At 50.1% G+C, this 19,370-nt stretch overlaps 1 protein-coding gene across 1 annotated transcript in view; it reads left to right on the top strand.

Moving 5' to 3' along the window:
* Window positions 1–5,744: 5,744 nt before the first annotated feature.
* The window catches only part of LOC141162602 (up-regulator of cell proliferation-like), a 35,643-nt gene continuing 22,017 nt past the window's right edge, over window positions 5,745–19,370 (top strand). The window contains exons 1-2 of the mRNA XM_073648868.1: window positions 5,745–5,834; window positions 10,607–10,920. Of these exons, the coding sequence (XP_073504969.1) occupies window positions 10,626–10,920 (295 nt within the window). The 5' untranslated portion in view covers window positions 5,745–5,834; window positions 10,607–10,625. The remainder of the gene's footprint in view (window positions 5,835–10,606; window positions 10,921–19,370) is intronic.

Genomic DNA, 19,370 nt, shown 5'->3' with positions numbered 1-19,370 from the left:
GGTGACACAGTCACCGGGGTAAAGGTTCCGGTCGGGATGGCCCTGTTCCAGCTCGGGCTCAACATCCCGCCGGTTCACAAAAATATCCCTGTTGAAATTGGGATCGCGGACGAAGCCCCATCCAGCCTTCAAGTCGAACTTTACTACTAGTCCTTCTTCACGGGGGCTGTGGTGGGCAGATTCTGTCTGCCAGGCTTGAGCTTTTGCGGCCTTGTTCCGGGCCTCTAATTGCTCACAACGTGCCCGCCGAGTGCGCTGCTCCTTCTCCAGCTGTTGGGAGCTCGCGCCAGGAGAACTCCTTCCTCTGCAGAGCCTCGGCTTGGGTCTCCTGCGGGAACCCCATCAGGTCCCCCCCTCTGTTGTCTCAACTAAATTCTTCTCCTCCGGGGCAGGCAACCGGGGGCGCTGGTGTCGGGAGTAGTGGGTACTGTTGCTGGTCCTCAAACCTGGCGGACCAGTCGAAGGAGGGCACGCTGTACACCCACTCGGGGGCCGGAGGTGGCGGTTTCGGAAGGGAGCCGAGCAAGAGGTCCGCGGAGTCATCACCCGGGGGTGGAGGTTCCGGGAGGGAGCCGAGCAGGAGGTCTTCGGAGTCAGCACCCGGGGGTGGAGGTTCCGGGCTTAGCAGCTGCTCCAGGGTGTACATGCCTGGGTACAGGGGGTGCTGCTGTAGGAGGCCCAGGAGCAGGTCGGCGCTTGCAGCGCCTGGGACAGGGGAACTCTTCCTACCTGCTCCTGTGCTGCACACGGCCTCCTGGCACTCATCTGGCTCTGCCGGGGTTGGGGCGCCGCTGATGGTACCCAGGACTGGCTGCCGCCGAGCTGCTAACTTCTCCAGCAGCTCCTTCTTCCACCTGGCGACCGCTGCTTGCTGGGCCCATTCCACCTGCTGGCTCAGCTTTTGGATCTCGCTCTGGAGGAATTCAGCATCCTACGAGGAGAGTTTGCTTGTCGCTCCCTCCAGGGTGAGGGGGGCACTTGCTTCTGCAGGCCAGAGGCGGAGGCTTGATCCTGGCTTCCGTCCATGCTGGCTGCCGGGTGCGGTCTATCTAGACTGGTTAAGACCACACCCTGTCTCCATTCCTTCTCTCTTCCTCCTCCTCTCCCTTTTCGGGGGCGGTTCCATGGCAGCCTGCTGTCGGTCACTCCCAGGGACGTCCTCCCCGCCTTGACGGACACATCTATGCGGACGGTCACAGTTGCAAGGGGCAGGTTGTGCTTTTGGCGCCATTCTGGGACCCGGCCCATGATGGGAGGTTCCATATTGTCGTCCTTGATCACGCACGTAATGGCGCCCGTTCTTCTGGGGCGGGCGCCACATTCAGTGAAGAAATACAGTTCTTTAAGACGCACAGTAGCCGGTGGCAACGGGCACGGAATCCTGTTCGTTGCAACGGGCACGAAATCCTGTTAGTTGCAATGGGCACGAAATCCTGTTAGTGACGCCAAGTATGACGCACCCCCTGGGCCATGGGGGTGATATCACGGTGGCTGGCCGGGTCCGTGGCCCAGGGCGCTCAATAAAAGGGGGGGGGGGCTTTCTTATAGGGGATTTATGTACAGAGTTTGTGATGCCACCTGTGGTATGCGGCTATATGGAGCCGCCGCTGCGGAGCAGGTCCTCTGGAGCTAATTCTACTGCAGCAGGGATGGTGTGGCTCTCCACAGGTAGAGCTTAGCTCCAGGGCAGCGCAGATGTTTGACGGTGGATGGTGCTGGATCTTGTAGTGCAGGGGGAGAGATGGCGCAGCTGAAATAATGGACGGAAGCAGTGCGGTGCAGTTACCCGAGTCTTTACTCACAGTTCTCATGTACGTTCCACTGATACACTGCGCGGGTGCCATCCTCCCACGTCGCGCTGCGTTCACCAGACTGGGGTTCAGCTCTTCCTCAGGTAGGTTAGGAGCACCTGACGGAACCCCGCTTTCTTATGTTCCTCACTAGACCGACTTCACGCTGGGTCTTTCTCCCTCCTGCCCTGCGCTTCCCTACTCACAGTCCCGCTCGGGTGCTCTGAAGTCCCTCTGGGCAACTTGAAGTTCCCGGACCTGCTTGACCCTCACGGTGAATAGGATGAGGCTTTGGCAACTGCACTATAAAAGCCAGAAGCCTCCGGTTTTTCCAGCCGAGACCTGGAGTAACACGGCTGGTCCAGGGGCCGGTCCCCTTCTTACGGCCTGATCCCTCTGTCTTCTGACAGATTCGGGGCGTACGGGTGCCGTCCTGCACTCGCCGTACCCCCTGGGATCCTTTCAATAGAACGGAGCCTTTCTCCTCAGCTCCCCTCCTGGGCCTCTAGCACTAGGCCCCACTTGTGGAGCAGAGCTCCTAACGAGACTCTGCTCCCCGACTGACAGTCCTCACTCACTGACCTACTCAACTGCCACCCTAAGATGGCTTCCCTTTTTATATCTCCTACAATGGTGCTCCACTACCCTGCTTCCTCCACCCACACCCACTACTGGCTCCCCCTACCTCTGGGTTCCCCCCCACTCCAGCCAGGGACAAGGCTCAGCAGGAAACACATTGCATCTTGCCCTTCCAGCCGGCCTGGAGCAGTGTAGTGTTGAGTGCGGGTGTTGGGGTTCCGGGCAGCACTCCCTCCTTACATGAGAGAAGGGGATACCACACCTCTGTGTGAGGTGCAGTACCTCTGCGGCGACTAAACCCTCAGGGGCGCCACACTAGTACAGTGGTTTGTGTTGGAGCCCACCTGCTTAGGACATAATGGTACATCATGGGGTGGGAAGTTTAGAAAAATATCCATTCTTTTTGTCTTTTAGCCTTGTTTGTAAGAGTTAACATTGATATTCATTTTCCATGGTGGTTTAGGGTGGTCATTCGATTACATCTCTGCAGGTTTAGTAATTACTGGTCCATCCCCCCTAATTTAATATTAAATGATCTATACAGATATATAGGAGACTTCACTTATAGAATTATACGAGCTCCTTCCTGTTAGTGATACAGTGTCAGAGAAAAATACTTTTAATTCTCATGCTAGGATGATTTTGACTCACCCAGGGGGATATATGGGGGAGACTCGGTACCCGGGCCTTTACCTTCCTTGCAGGATATCACGGCAGTCGGCTTCCGGGCCCGTCCTCTGGGTCACACTTTAAAAGGGGTTTTGTGTTAACAGTTTGTCTCGTGACGCCACCCGTGGTTTCTGGTAATAGTTACCAGCGCTGCTGCAGACCTCCGGGGGTGATGGGATGGCAGCTGGGATGTTTCTGCTCCCCACAGGCGAAGCGGGCCCCCGGGGCAGGGTTGATGGATGGGATGCAGGGCGTTGTAGTGTAGGAGGGATGATGGCGCAGCGACAATAACCGACAGAGACAGTGGAGTGCAGTCGTCAGATTTTACTCACAATTCTTTTTAGGTTCCTCAGATACACTGTACAGGTTACCGCTTCCCGCGTCGCGCTGCGTTCACCAAGCAGGGGTTCAGAAGTCCCTCCGGCAATTTAAGAGTACTTATCGGGACCCCCTTTCTATATGTTCCTTTCCTCAGCCGACTTTCCGCCCTGAGTCTCTCCCTCCTGCCCTGTGCCTCACAAACTGAGTCCCAAGATGGCATCTTCGGATCTCTCAGGGTCACCTGGAGTTCCCTGATCCTACTCGGCTGCCCTTCTTGGCTACTCGGATGCGAGTACGGCAACTGCACCATAAAAGTCAGAAGCCTCCGGTTTCCTAGCCGAGACTTGAAGTGACACGACTAGCCCAGGGACCGGTTCCCTTCTTGCGGCCTGGTGCCTCTGACACTTGACAGATTAGAGCGTACGGGTGGCTTCCTGCTCCTTCCGTATCCCTGGGACCCCTTCAGTTACCGGAGCCTTCCTCCTCTGCTCCCCTCTTCTTCTCTTCTCTGCTGGGCCTCATTCACTAGGCCCAACCTGGAGCAGAGCTCCTGCAGAGCACCTGCTCCTCTCAGATTTCACTCTGTATTTCATCCTCAGACTGAACTCTACCAAACAAGATGGCTTCTCTATTTATACTCCTAACAAATGCTTCCCTAAACTCCTTCCTCCACCTACACCCACTACTTGGTTCCCCCTCACTCTGGTTCCCCCCACTCCAGCCAGGGACAGGGCTGAGCAGAACACAGTGCATCTTGCCCTTCCAGCCGGCCTGGAGCAGTGTACTGTTGGATGCAGGTGTTGGGGTCCCGGGCTGTACCCTTTTCCTTACCAGAGAGTGAGGCTATGTGCCCACGATGCAGAAATGAAGCAGAAAATTTCTGCAGCATTTCTGCATCTCCCTGGCAGAAAAAAACGCATGCAGATTGTGCATGCGTTTTTCCTGCAGAATACATGCGGATCCACATGCGGGTTCACATGCGTTTCCGCATGCAGATTGACAAGCACTTTCCAGGCGATAGCATCACTTGGAAAGTGCTTGACAACTAGGTCACACTGTATAAATCCATGCAAACAGCATGGATTTATACAGTGTGAACCGTAAAAATGAAAACAAATAAAGCTATACTCACCCCCGAGGCCCCGGCGTGGCTGCAGCGCTGCTTCCTGGCTGGTTCCCGGCTGCCGGCATATCGCGAGACAGAGCGGTGAAGGGCCTGCGGTCACATGACTGTGACGTCACCGCAGGTCCTTCAGCGCTGCTGGCATTCAGAGAGAAGACGCCGGACAGGTGAGTATAAACTTTATTTGTTATTTTATTCTTTTTTTACAGGTACAATGGTACCCAGGTCTGGATGAGAGTCTCCTCTCCTCCAGAACTGGGCACCATCCGCACATAGAGACGCATAGAAGCCGCTTGTACAAATGTACAGTCGCGGTTTCTATGCGTCTCAATGCAAGTCAATGGCGGGAGTTCCGCTGCGCTTCCGCAAAATTAAATGACATGCTGCGGATTTTTGTACGTAGCATAAACGCTGCGGAAAAATCCGCAGCATGTGCATAGAACATGCGGAATCCCCTTGGGGACCATGGGGTGCGGATTACCTAGCGTTTTACAAGCGTTTCCGCTGCGGAAATTCCACAGCATAAACGCTTGAAAAACGCTACGTGGGCACACAGCCTGAGGCACCACCAGTTGTAGTACCTCTGTGGCGACTGAACCCTCAGGGGCGCCACAATTTTATAGGGAATAAGCCCCCTATATATCTGTATAGATGAACTAATATTGATTTTGGGGGTGACAGACTCCCATTAACGGCTCATTCTGACGTCAGTGATTTTTCCCGTTCGCGAGCGTCATCAGTGTTTTGGATCAGAGTTCGGTCGGTGTCAATTTTTATCATCAGTTTCATCAGTTTTTTAGGTGCAAAAGAAAAATCTGATGGAGTTTTCTCATTCGTCTGTCCCAGAAGACGTAACGTTTATTCCATCAGGGATAAATCAAGGGGTCTATAAACCCAGGAGCCGTGAACTGGCGACATGTCCCGGCCGGTTTCGCCTTATTCGCGACAGACATTTTTTGATACCTTGATTTACGATGGAATAAACGTCACTTCTTGTGGGATTTCTACGTTTGGCACAGATTGTACTGGTGACATTGATCTGATTGATCTGTGACTTGGATCAGAATCGGACATCTCCTCCTGGTCCGCGGATAAACCGTGGACGTGTGAACAGCTCCATAGACTGTAACGGGTACTAGAGCGATATGTGAAAACCTGACGTCTGAATGAGCCCAAACACTCATCAGTAAATGATTATATGGTTGAGCTGATGCCAGAGAGCTGCAGCTGCAGGATGACTCCCAGCAGAGGATGAAAGTTTCGAAGTCGCCTCCTTTCATTCTTATAGTTCTCTGATAGTCGTTCCTGCATTCTGTGCTCGTCACTCGTCTGCACAGGTCCCGGAGTGTAAGGTGAGTGCGAGCTGCTGCTGCTGCTGCTGTACGGATCGTCCTCATGCTTCTTTATATAGAGCCATTAATTCCACAGACATCATCATCATCATCACTATTGTGCCTCAGAAGCTAAACCCCCTGTCAGGATTTCTGCGTGGGAGGAAACGCTGCAAACACACAAGCTCCTTACAGACACCCTCCTTGGTGGAATTTGACTGCAAGGTTATATTCCTATCCACTGAGCCCATTGCTGCTCTATGTATAGTGCAGTGCTAACCACTGAGCCACCAAGCTGCCCTATACACAGAGCCAATCACTGAGCCATGCTGCCCTATATACAGTCTTAATTACTGAGCCTCTTCTCTGGCCTATATAGTCTTGATCACTGAATCACTGTGCTGCCCTAAATACAGTGTTAATCACTGAGCCACCATGCTGCCCTACATACAGTGCTAATGACTGAGCCACTGTGCTGCCCAATATAGTACAGTGCAAACCACTGAGCCAATGTACTGCCCTATATACAGTGCTAATCACTGAGCCACCATGCTGCCCTATTTATAGTATAGTGGTAACCACTGAGCCACCGTGCTGCCCTATATATGATGACTGTGCCGCATACAACCCCTGCAGCAGTGATGACTGTGCCACACACGACCCCTGCAGCAGTGATGACTGTGCCACACACGACCCCTGCAGCAGTGATGGTTGTGCCGCACATGACCCCTGCAGCAGTGATGACTGTGCCACACACGACCCCTGCAGCAGTGATGACTGTGCCACACACGACCCCTGCAGCAGTGATGACTGTGCCACACACGACCCCTGCAGCAGTGATGGTTGTGCCGCACATGACCCCTGCAGCGGTGATGACTGTGCCACACACGACCCCTGCAGCAGTGATGGTTGTGCCGCACATGACCCCTGCAGCAGTGATGACTGTGCCACACACGACCCCTGCAGCAGTGATGACTGTGCCACACACGACCCCTGCAGCGGTGATGACTGTGCCACATTCGACCCCTGCAGCAGTGATGACTGTGCCACACATGACCCCTGCAGCAGTGTTGACTGTGCCACACACGACCCCTGCAGCAGTGATGACTGTGCCACACATGACCCCTGCAGCAGTGATGACTGTGCCGCACACGACACCTGCAGCAGTGATGACTGTGCCACACACGACCCCTGCAGCAGTGATGACTGTGCCACACACGACACCTTGCAGTGATGACTGTTCCACACACGACACCTGCAGCAGTGATGACTGTGCCACACACGACACCTGCAGCAATGATGACTGTGCCACACACGACTCCTGCAGCAGTGATGACTGTGCCGCACATGACCTCTGCAGCAGTGATGACTGTGCCACACACGACACCTGCAGCAGTGATGGCTGTGCCACACACGACCCCTGCAGCAGTGATGACTGTGCCACACACGACACCTGCAGCAGTGATGACTGTGCCGCACACGATCCCTGCAGCAGTGATGACTGTGCCACACACGACACCTGCAGCAGTGATGACTGTGCCAGACATGACACCTGCAGCAGTGATGACTGTGCCACACACGACACCTGCAGCAGTGATGACTGTGCCACACACGACCCCTGCAGCAGTGATGACTGTGCCGCACACGACCCCTGCAGCAGTGATGACTGTGCCGCACACGACCCCTGCAGCAGTGATGACTGTGCCGCACATGACCCCTGCAGCGGTGATGACTGTGTCGCACACGACCCCTGCAGCAGTGATGACTGTGCCACACACGACCCCTGCAGCAGTGATGATTGTGCCACACACGACCCCTGCAGCAGTGATGACTGTGCCGCATACAACCCCTGCAGCAGTGATGACTGTGCCGCACACGACCCCTGCAGCAGTGATGACTGTGCCGCATACAACCCCTGCAGCAGTGATGACTGTGCCGCATACAACCCCTGCAGCAGTGATGACTGTGCCACACACGACACCTGCAGCACTGATCGCTGTGCCGCACATGACCCCTGCAGCGGTGATGACTGTGCCGCACACGACCCCTGCAGCAGTGATGATTGTGCCACACACGACCTCTGCAGCAGTGATGACTGTGCCGCATACAACCCCTGCAGCAGTGATGACTGTGCCGCACATGACCCCGCGGCTGTTAGGGGCACATGACAACTGATCAGATCAGCTGTCATGTGCCCGAAAACATGCAGGCTCAGCACCGGAGATGACCTATGACGTATAAATATGTCATAGGTCATAAAGGGGTTAAAATATTTTTATAATTTTCTTTCCACTTTTGTACCTTGTCCCTCTATGGGACTTTAACTTTTTTTTACACAGATCTCTGGTGCAATGCATTATAGCTGTCAATGATGCACTGACAGAAGCCTCTTAGACGTGCTCCTGGCATGGTCTAAGCAGGCCTCTGTAGCTGACAGATCAGGAGGTCGTTGTGGCGCCCCTGAGGGTTCAGTCGCCACAGAGGTACTACATCTAGTGGTGCCCCACTCTCTGGTAAGGAAAAGGGTACAGCCCGGGACCCCAACACCTGCATCCAACACTACAGTGCTCCAGGCCGGCTGGAAGGGCAAGATGCACTGTGTTCTGCTCAGCCCTGTCCCTGGCTGGAGTGGGGGGAACCAGAGTGAGGGGGAACCAAGTAGTGGGTGTAGGTGGAGGAAGGAGTTTAGGGGAGCATTTGTTAGGAGTATAAATAGGGGATCCATCTTAGTTAGGTGTGGTGTGTTGAAGAAGAGACAATAGAGACTGAAGTCTGAGTGGAGCAGGTGCTCTGCAGGAGGAAGGAGTAAGGCTCCAGTAACTGAAGGGGTCCCAGGGGTATGGAAGGAGCAGGAAGCCAACCGTATGCTCTAATCTCTCAAGTGTCAGAGTGACCAGGCCGCAAGAAGGGAACCGGTCCCTGGGCTAGTCGTGTCACTTCAAGTCTCGGCTAGGAAACCGGAGGCTTCTGACTTTTATGGTGCAGTTGCCGTACTCGCATCCGAGTAGCCAAGAAGGGCAGCCGAGTAGGATCAGGGAACTCCAGGTGACCCTGAGAGATCCGAAGATGCCATCTTGGGACTCAGTTTGTGAGGCGCAGGCCAGGAGGGAGAGACCCAACGCGGAAAGTCGGCTGAGGAAAGGAACATATAGAAAGGGGGTCCCGATAAGTACTCTTAAATTGCCGGAGGGACTTCTGAACCCCTGCTTGGTGAACGCAGCGCGACGCGGGAAGCGGTAACCTGTATAGTGTAGCCAAGGAACCTAAAAAGAATTGTGAGTAAAATCTGACGACTGCACTCCACTGTCTCTTATTGCCGCTGTGCCATCATCCTTCCTACACTACAATGCCCTGCATCCCATCCATCAACCCTGCCCCGGGGGCTCGCTCCGCCTGTGGGGAGCAGAAACATCCCAGCTGCCATCCCATCACCCCCAGAGGTCTGCAGCAGCGCTGGCAACTATTACCCGAAACCACGGGTGGCGTCACGAGACAAACTGTTAACACAAAACCCCTTTCAAAGAGTGACCCAGAGGACGGGCCCGGGAGCCGACTGCCGTGATATCCTGCAAGGAAGGTAAAGGCCCGGGTACCGAGTCTCCCCCATATATCCCCCTGGGCGAGTCATCGTCATGTGACCTCCTGCTGTCATGGCAAACATAGGGCCCCCGCAGTGACGTCACGGGGAGCGGATTGGACGGGAGAGGGAGCCCCCTCCTCTCCCTGCCTTCTAAATCCTGTGATTGATCGCTATCTCTAGTCTGCTGGGATTTTACTCTGTAAGGCTGAGTTCACACGATGCGTTTTTCATGCGTTTCCGCGGCGTTTTTGCAGTTGCGTAAACGCCGCGGAAACGCATTAAAAACGCATGGTAGAAGGGCAGCAATGTTCCCCAATTGAAATCCGCATGTGCTGTGCCCATGATGCGTAAACGCTGCGGTCAAAAATCCGCAGCATGTCAATTAATTTTGCGGAAACGCTGCTCTTTTGCCGCCATTGACTTGCATTAGACCGCATGGAATCCGCATCACTGTATATGTTGATGCGCTTTTCATGTGGTCTAATGTGCGGATGGTACCCGGGTGTGGAGGAGAGGACTCGCATCCAGACCCAGGTACCATTAAAAAAAAAAGAATAAAATAAAAAATATATATATTCTCACCTTCTGACGGCCCGCGCTGCGTCCTGCCGGCTTCCCGGGCACTTCGCGGTTGAATGCAGGACCTACGCTGACGTCAGAGTCATGTGACGGGTCACGTGACGCTGACGTCGGAAGGTCCTACAGTCTTCACTGCCGGCAGCCGGGACCGAGCGAAGCCGGACACCGGGGGCCATCAGAGGGTAAAGTATATATTTATTTTTTATTTTTTGACATTCACACTATATATGCCGGTTGCATGGATTTATATAGTGTGAAGTTGACAAGCACTTTCCAAGTGATGCTAAAATCACAACCCGCATGCGGAAATGAAAGTGAAGAACGCTTCATTTCCGCATGTCCCTGGCAGGAAACCGCATGTACAATCCGCATGTACAATCCGCATGTACTATCCGCATGAACAATCCGCATGTACAATCCGCATGTACAATCCGCATGTACTATCCTCATGTACAATCCGCATGCGTTTTTTCCTGCCAGAGAGATGCAGAAACGCTCAGGAAAAAATCCTGAGCATTTCTGCATTGTGTGCACATACCCTCAATTGGGTTTCTAACCTGATCCTCTTGTGTTGTATCTGGATGTGGATTTTCGGTGCAGAATCGATGACACTATGATTTTGATGATTTATTAGCAGGTGACTGGCGAACACCATGAATTCCTTCAGAGAAGCTTCTTGGATTGTCAAACATCTGAAATGGAAATTTGCTGAAATATTCCAGGAAAACACAGAGGATTTTTTTGATGAACTTGGCTCCCTGGGCCTCGTATCACTCGAGAACTATCTTGAATTCTGTTCAAAAGATTCTCCGGCAGAGAAAACCGAGGAGTTGATGAATCTCTTACTTCAAAATGGAGAACGGGCATGTCAGAAATTCCTCAACCACCTGGAGAGCTTGGTTCTCAGGTTTCCCGATTTGGCTGGTTTGTCTCAGTCACTTTTGGAAGGTGAGTAGCCGACTCTACGAGGGTAAGGGCCAATAAAAAGTCAGATTGCATTCGTACCAATTTAATTCTATGCTCGTGTTCTCAATGGCATTCTTCTTTTCAGCTCCGATCAGATCGTGATCGGGCTGAAAAAATAATCGCAGCATGCTGGATTCAGATCTCACGCACCCATATAAGTCTATCTCGGAGATCACCCTAATTATTATTATTATTTATTATTATAGCGCCATTTATTCCATGGCGCTTTACATGTGAAAAAGGGGTATACATACAAGAACAATTACAATAATCTTGAACACAATGTGACAGCGACTCGTACAGGAGGAGCGAGGACCCTGCCCGCGAGGGCTCACAGTCTACAAGGGATGGGTGAGGATACAGTAGGTGAGGGTAGAGCTGGTCGTGCAGCGGTATGGTGGAGCGAGGACCCTGCCCGCGAGGGCTCACAGTCTACAAGGGATGGGTGAGGATACAGTAGGTGAGGGTAGAGCTGGTCGTGCAGCGGTATGGTGGAGAGAGGACCCTGCCCGCGAGGGCTCACAGTCTACAAGGGATGGGTGAGGATACAGTAGGTGAGGGTAGAGCTGGTCGTGCAGCGGTATGGTGGAAAGAGGACCCTGCCCGCGAGGGCTCACAATCTACAAGGGATGAGTGAGGATACAGTAGGTGAGGGTAGAGGAGGTCTAATGTGGTGGAGCGGTGGTTACTGTAGGTTGTAGGCAGAGGTGTGTCTTCAAGTTCCTTTTGAAGGATTCCACGGTAGGCGAGAGTCTGATACGTTGGGGTAGAGAGTTCCAGAGTAGGGGGGAAGCACAGGAGAAATCTTGTATACGGTTGTGGGAGGAGGAGATAAGAGGGGAGTAGAGAAGGAGATCTTGTAAGGATCGGAGGTTGCGTGCAGGTATGTAACGGGAGACTAGGTCAGAGATATATGGAGGAGACAGGTTGTGAATGGCTTTGTATGTCATGGTTAGGGTTTTGAACTGGAGTCTCTGAGCAATGGGGAGCCAGTGGAGAGATTGACAGAGAGGAGAGGCCGGGGAATAGCGGGGGGACAGGTGGATTAGTCGGGCAGCAGAGTTTAGGATAGATTGGAGGGGTGGGAGAGTGTTAGAGGGGAGGCCACAGAGCAAGAGGTTGCAGTAGTCAAAGCGGGAGATGATGAGGGCGTGCAGGAGAGTTCAGGGTCTAGGGTTACCCCAAGGCAGCGAGCTTGAGGGACTGGGGAGAGTGGGCAGCCATTGACGTTGATAGATAGGTCAGTTGGGGGGGTTGAATGAGATGGCGGAAAAATTATGAATTTTGTTTTGTCCATGTTAAGTTTTAGAAATCTGGCAGAGAAGAAGGATGAAATATCAGACAGACATTGTGGAATTTTGGTTAGTAAGGAGGAGATATCGGGTCCAGAGAGGTAGATCTGTGTGTCATCAGCATAGAGATGATAATGAAAGCCATGAGACTCTATGAGCTGTCCCAGGCCTAAGGTGTAGATGGAGAAGAGCAGGGGTCCTAGAACTAAACCTTGGGGGACACCAACAGATAGGGGGCGAGATGAGGAGGTGGTGTGTGAGTGGGAGACACTGAATATCCTGTCTGTTAGGTATGAGAAGATCCAGGATAGGGCCAAGTCTTTGATGCCGAGAGATGAGAGAGTCTGTAGTAATATGGAATGGTCCACTGTGTCAAAGGCAGATGACAGGTCTAGGAGGAGGAGGACAGAGTAGTGTCACTTAGATTTGGCGGTTAGTAGGTCGTTGGTGACTTTAGTCAATGCAGTTTAAGTAGAATGGTGCGGTCGGAAACCAGATTGTAGGCGGTCGAAGAGGGAGCAGGAGGAGAGGTGGGAGGACAGCTCAGAGTGGACATGTTGTTCCAGTAGTTTTGAGGCATAGGGGAGCAGTGATATGGGGCGATAGCTAGACACAGAGGATGGGTCAAGGGAGGGCTTTTTGAGGATGGGTGTGATTGAGGCATGTTTGAAGCATGAGGGGAAGACACCAGTTGTTAGTGACAGGTTGAAGAGGTGGGCTAGGGTTGGGATGAAGATAGTGGTTAGGTTTGGGATGAGGTGGGACGGGATTGGGTCAAGTTTAAAGGTGGTGAGGTGTGATTTGGAGAGTAAAGAGGAAAGTTCATCTTCAGAAATGGTGGAGAAGGTGGTTTTGGAGGAAGATGGTAGAGTAGGTGCGGGGAGGGGCTGTGGGGGCTTTAGGCAAAAGCTTTGTCTGATGGCGTCAATCTTCTGCTTGAAGAATGAGGCAAAGTCTTCGGCTGAAATAAGAGGAGAGGGAGGAGGCGCTGGGGGACGGAGGAGAGAATTGAAGGTGTTGAATAGTTGTTTGGGGTTGTTAGACAGGGAGGATATGAGAGATGCGAAGTATGTTTGTTTTGCTGCAATGAGCGTGGACTTGAAGGTAGTGAGGGACTGTTTGAATGCGATGAAGTGCTCATTGGAGTGGGACCTTTTCCATCTACGCTCAGCAACCCTGGAGGCCTGTCGCAGTTCTTTAGTTAGGCTGGTGTGCCAGGGTTGTCTGTTGATTGTGCGAGCTTTGGTATGTGTTAGGGGGGCGACCGAATCGAGAGCTGCAGCGGTTGTGGTGTAGTATAAAGTGGCAGCAACATCTGCATCATGTAAGGAACTAATGTCTGTAAGAGGGAGGAGGGATTCAGAGAGTGAGTGTAGGTCAAGGTGTTTGAGATTTCCGCGAGGGTATGCAAGTTTGTGGAGTGGGGATTGTTGCCCTGGAGAGGAGAGGGTAGAGAATGTAAGCAGGTTGTGGTCAGAAAGAGGGAGAGGTGAGTTAGAGAGGTTAGACAGGGAGCAGAGGCGGGTAAAGATGAGGTCCAGTGTGTGGCCGTCTTTGTGGGTGGGTGTGGAAGACCATTGAGTAAGGCCGAAGGAGGAGGTGAGGGATAGAAGCTTAGAGGCAGCTGAGAGGGAAGTGTCAATGGGGACCCTAATGCAGTGTGATTCTCACTGACGCCAGCAACAGAGGAGAAAGAGAAATTTATTTCCCCCCTCCTCCACAGCCGTGCTGCGATCCTCTCTGTGCGAGAGGATCGGAGCACAGAACATTGACACTCGGCTCCTGCTCGCAACAGAGCAGGATCCGAGTGTCGTTAGCATATCGCATCTGCAGCTCTCGCATCGGATATGATACATTAGTGGGACCCCGGCCTGAGGCTTTAATTCTGCATCCACATGGCGTATGCAGAAAAAAACTAGCAAATTCTAACAGACAACATAGATAGAGGAAGACGGAAGCATTAGTTTTAGGGGGCAAAATCTGTGTGCATAATTATTTGATACACTGCCGATTTTGCAAGTTTTCCCACCTACAAAGAATGGAGGTCTGTAATTTTTATCGTAGGTCACTTCACTTGTGAGAGACAGAATCTAAAAAAAATCCAGAAAATCACATTGTATGATTTTTACCTAATTAAATTGAATTTTATTTCATGAAATAAGTATTTGATACAATAGAAAAACATAACTTAATATTTGGTCCAGAAACCTTTGTTTGTAATTACAGAGGTCAGACGTTTCTTGTAGTTCTTGACCAGTCTTGCACACACTGCAGTAGGGATTTTGGCCCCCTCCTCCATACAGATCTTCTCCAGATCTTTCAGGTTTCGGGGCTGTCTCTGGGCAACATTGAGTTTCAGATCGCTCCAAAGATATTCTATTGGGTTCAGGTCTGGAGACCGGCTAGGCCACTCCAGGACCTTGAAATACTTCCTACGGAGCCACTTCTTAGTTGCCCTGGCTGTGTGTTTTGGGTCATTTTCATTATGGAAGACCCAGCCACGACCCATCTCCAATGCTCTTACTGAGGGAAGGAGGTTGTTGGCCAAAATCTTACAATACATGACCCCATGCATCCTCCCTTCTATACGGCGCAGTCATCCTGTCTCCTTTGCAGAAAAGCACCCCCAAAGTATGATGTTTCTCCCAGCATGTTTCACGGTTGGGACAGTGTTCTTGGGGTTGAACTCATGCTTCTTGTTCCTCCAAACAAGTTTTATTTTAGTCTCATCTGACCACATGACCTTTTCCCATGCCTTCTTTGGATCATCCAAATGGTCATTGGTGAACTTCAAAGGGGCCTGGACATGCGCTGGTGTGAGCAAGTGGAGTTTGTGTGCCCTGTAGGATTTAAATCCATGATGGCGTAGCGTGTTACTAACGGTAATGTTTGAGACTGTGGTCCCCGATCTTTTCAGGTCATTGACCAGGTCTTCCTGTGTAGTTCTGGGCTGATTCCTGACCTTTCTCAGTATCATCATTACCACCCGAGGCGAGATCTTGCATGGAGCCCGAGACCGAGGAAGATTGACAGTCATCTTGTGTTTCTTCCATTGTCTAATAATTGTGCCAACAGTTGTTGCCTTCTCACCAAGCTGCTTGACTATTGTCCTGTAGCCCATCACAGCCTTGTGCAGGTCAACAATTTTGTCCCTGGTGTCCTTAGGCAACTTTATGGTCTTGGGCATGGTGGAGAGGTTGGAGTGTGATTGAATGTGTAGACAGATGTCTCTTATGCAGGTAGAGTTCAAACCGGTGCAATTAATGCAGGTAATGAGTTCAAACCGGTGCAATTAATACAGGTAATGAGTTCAAACCGGTGCAATTAATACAGGTAATGAGTTCAAACCGGTCTAATTAATGCAGGTAATGAGTGCAGAGTCGGAGGGCTTCTTAAAGAAAAACTAACAGGTCTGTGAGAGGCAGAATTCTTGCTGGTTGGTCGTGATCAAATACTTATTTTATGCAATAAAAATTCAATTTAATTATGCAAAAATCATACAATGTGAAGTGAAATATACGTATGATAAAAATTAGACATCTCTATTCTTTGTAGGTGGCAAAATCGGCAGTGTATCAAATACTTATTTTCCCCACTGTACATGTTGTATGTGCTGTGTATTCATCCATGAGCGCCTCTGCCCTGTGGTTTACAGAGAAACAAAACTTTTCTTTCTTTTTTTTTAAATAATTTTGTTCAGCACGGAAAATTATAAAACTTTTAAAATCACTTTATTAGGGGATTAATCTTCATGCCTGAAAAACCTAAATAAATTTGCTTCTCGACTTTTCGTCAGTCTGTTTGCCTGTCACTGCCATTATCCGTACTCCAAATGAGTATTTTATCAATGCAGCTAAAGGCAAGCAATTAAACGGAGGAAAAAACAGGCTTTGGAAGCCACTTGCGTGAATTTTTTCTAAAGGAAAGAAGATGAATCCTTTCATAAATGATTTTTTAAAATTTCACAATTTTTCACTTTGGAAAAAATTGTAAAAAGAAAATATAAAACTTTAGATACTTTATAAGAGGCTACAATATATTTAAAATAAATCCCGCTTTCAGTTTGTCCTCTCTAAATTTGTGCTTGTTAAATCCCACCCTTTAAGGGGGTTTCCAGGGAAAAGAATAGTTAAACATCTTCCGCCGCTGTCAATTTACACTTTTACGCTTTAATTTTTGTCCACTTTTTCTTCCGGGAGTGATACATTTATATTTTTCTGTCACCATATGAGAGGTTTTTTTTTTGTCTGGTTTTTAACAGGACGGGTAGTTTTCAATGACTTCATTAATTTTTCCGCATAAAGTACTGAAAAATTGGAAAAAAAAAATTCCAAGTGCGGCAGAATGACAAAAAAATCACACAATTTGTCTGCCCTTTTTTTTTTTATTACGCTGTAAAAATGACGTGACATCTTGTTTCTCCATCTCAGTATGATTACGGTGATGCCACATTTGTATCATTTTATAATGGTGAAAAAAACACCTAAATTTGTAAAAATGGCTTGTGTTTTCATCTTTTGAGACCCGTAACTTTTTTATTTTTAGATCAGTTGATCTGTTTCAGGACTTTTTTTGCGTGACAAGCTGATGTTTTTATTGTCACAATTTTTTGTTGGAGGAACGCTAAGCAGCTGGAACCAGTGATCATACATTTTATCCTATCATGTAGATGTTATTTTCCTGGAAAACCCCTTTAAAATTGACCATATGCATGAGATGCAGTTGAGTAAACACTACTAGCTGGACGGGCTTCCCCATAGAGCAGCCAATCAGGAGGGATTATCTTAGCCTGTATAAAAGCAGCAGCAGGGAATGCAGCAGCCATGTTGTGGTGAATCTATACAGAAAGAGGACGTAACAGCTTACCCATAGAAAAAAAGCATAAAACACCAATGAAAACTGTACAATAAATGACCACTAGTGGCTGCTATTATTTATTTTGCTTATTTGCTTTGGTTTGGTGGAAAACGTGACAAATATCACAGATTTATCAACCAGCGCAGATTATACTTTGGTATATACCAGGCTCACTTCCCTACTGATGGATCGAAGGTGCCGAGTATCATTATGCTACTGACACATGAAGCTTTGGCCTGGGTTAGCCCCCTTAATGAGACTCATTACGTTCAACTTAATGATCTGGAGGCTTTCCTAGCAGTCATGAGCCAAGTGTTGGATGACCCTAATCGCGGTGCAACAGCTTCAACTACGTTGATGGCCCTACATCAGGGTAACCAATCAGTCGCAGGGTACGCCACAGAATTCAGATGGCGGGTGATTGATACTGAATAGAATAATGCTGCAAAATTACTTTTTATTGAGAACGGACTCTCCAGCGCACTTACAGATGAACTAGCCCGGGCCGATGCTCCCACAAATGTTGATGACTTCATTCACCCTTATATTCGTATAGACACCCGACTATCAGAGAGAAGATTGGAAAAGTGGAATTCAACCTGGTTCCATGATAGTAACCATTATCTACCTGCTCCAACCACCAGTAACAGAGACTATAAAATATAGAGTCCTCACAAATCTGAAGTTGAACCATTGCAGGCAGAGAACCTATTAAAAAGTAAAAGTGCCAAGAGAACTCCGTGTTTCTTTTGTGACAAGTCTCATCAATTGTCCTTCTCAATGACGAAAAACAGTGGCAGTAGTAGCTCTCCACTCCACACAGACTTCATCAAATGAAGAGGTTGTGGAGGACCCTGAACAATTTTCTGATCTATATATAAAGAATTTGCCAACGTATATAACAAGAAAAATGCCGACAAGCTCCCTACTCATTGGCAGTATGATTGTCCTATTGCCTGGAGCAGCGATACCCTTTGGAAGCATTTACCCATTGGCCGAGCAGAAATTAAAAGCCTTCAAAGAGTACATCGATGAAAATTTAGCCAATGGGTTTATTCGTCTATCTTCATCAGCAGCAGGTGCCTCTACCTTGCTTGTCAAAAATAAAGATGGTCCCTTAAGAGTTGAAACCCTGCATTGAGTACAGAGAATTGAATAAAATTACTGTAAAGGATCGTTACCCTCCGCCTTTGATCCCTGAGTTGCCGGACATTGTTCGTCATGCAAAGATGTTCAAGAAACTGTGAGATTAAATGTATTAAGGCTGACTCCATGACTCAAGTTAGTAGGGCACAAGGGAATTCAGAAAACACAGGAATTGTTGTCTTGTTTCTTTTGGTGGCCCAATTGCCAGATAGGTGTTAAAGAATGTTTTTTCCTGTAGCACCTGTACCATGTATACCATGTATAAAACTCCCTGTACATCATCAGTGGGATTATTGCCGCCTCTGTCCAATCCGTCTCACCCTTGGGGTTCTATTTCTATGGACTTTGTATATTTACCAGTTTCAAAGGGGAAGAGTTCCATCCTAGTCGTGGTGGACCATCTAACCAAAGCAGCACCTCTTGTCCCCTGCACTGGTTTGCCCTCTGCTAAGGAGACTGACGATCTCATAATTCACAATCTGTTTCATCTTCATGGAGTTCCAGACAAAGCAGTATTTGATAGTGGAACACAATTTACATCAGATCTGGGCAACGTGCGGCCCGCGGGCCACATCTGGCCCTCTGGCTGTTCCAGTCCGGCCCGCGGACCGAGACAGCCGAAGGGCTGATAACAGTGGCCCACGGGCCGCACTGCACCGCACGCCGTCACTGCCCGCCTGCACACCGTCACCGCTGTCTCAATCCGTGGTCTCAATCCGCGGTGAATGCATTGGTGGAGGAGGGGCCGCCACTTCCCTCTTCCACCAATCAGCGTTAGAAACAGCTGACACAATGGCATCAGCCTGCACACTGCGGAGAGTCAGTGCATCAGAGACAGGAGCGTAGGGAAACGGGGAGTGAAGTAAGTATATGCTGGACACAGGGGGGGCTTTAATGCTGGACACAGGGACGGCTTTGCTTTGATGCTGGACACAAGAGATGCTTTAATGCTGGACACAGGGGGGCTCTCATGCTGTACATAGTGGGGCTCTCATGCTGGACATAGTGGGGGGCTCTCATGCTGGACACAGGGAGGGCTGTCATGCTGGACACAGGGGGGTCTCATGCTGGACACAGGGGGGCTCTCATGCTGGACATAGTGGGGGGCTCTCATGCTGGACACAGGGAGGGCTGTCA

This window comes from Phyllobates terribilis, unplaced genomic scaffold, assembly GCF_046119375.1.
Source record: "Phyllobates terribilis strain yellow unplaced genomic scaffold, ASM4611937v1 Scaffold_9__5_contigs__length_417890890, whole genome shotgun sequence".
Lineage (NCBI taxonomy): Eukaryota > Metazoa > Chordata > Amphibia > Anura > Dendrobatidae > Phyllobates > Phyllobates terribilis.
This window is presented reverse-complemented; position numbering and strand designations above follow the sequence as displayed.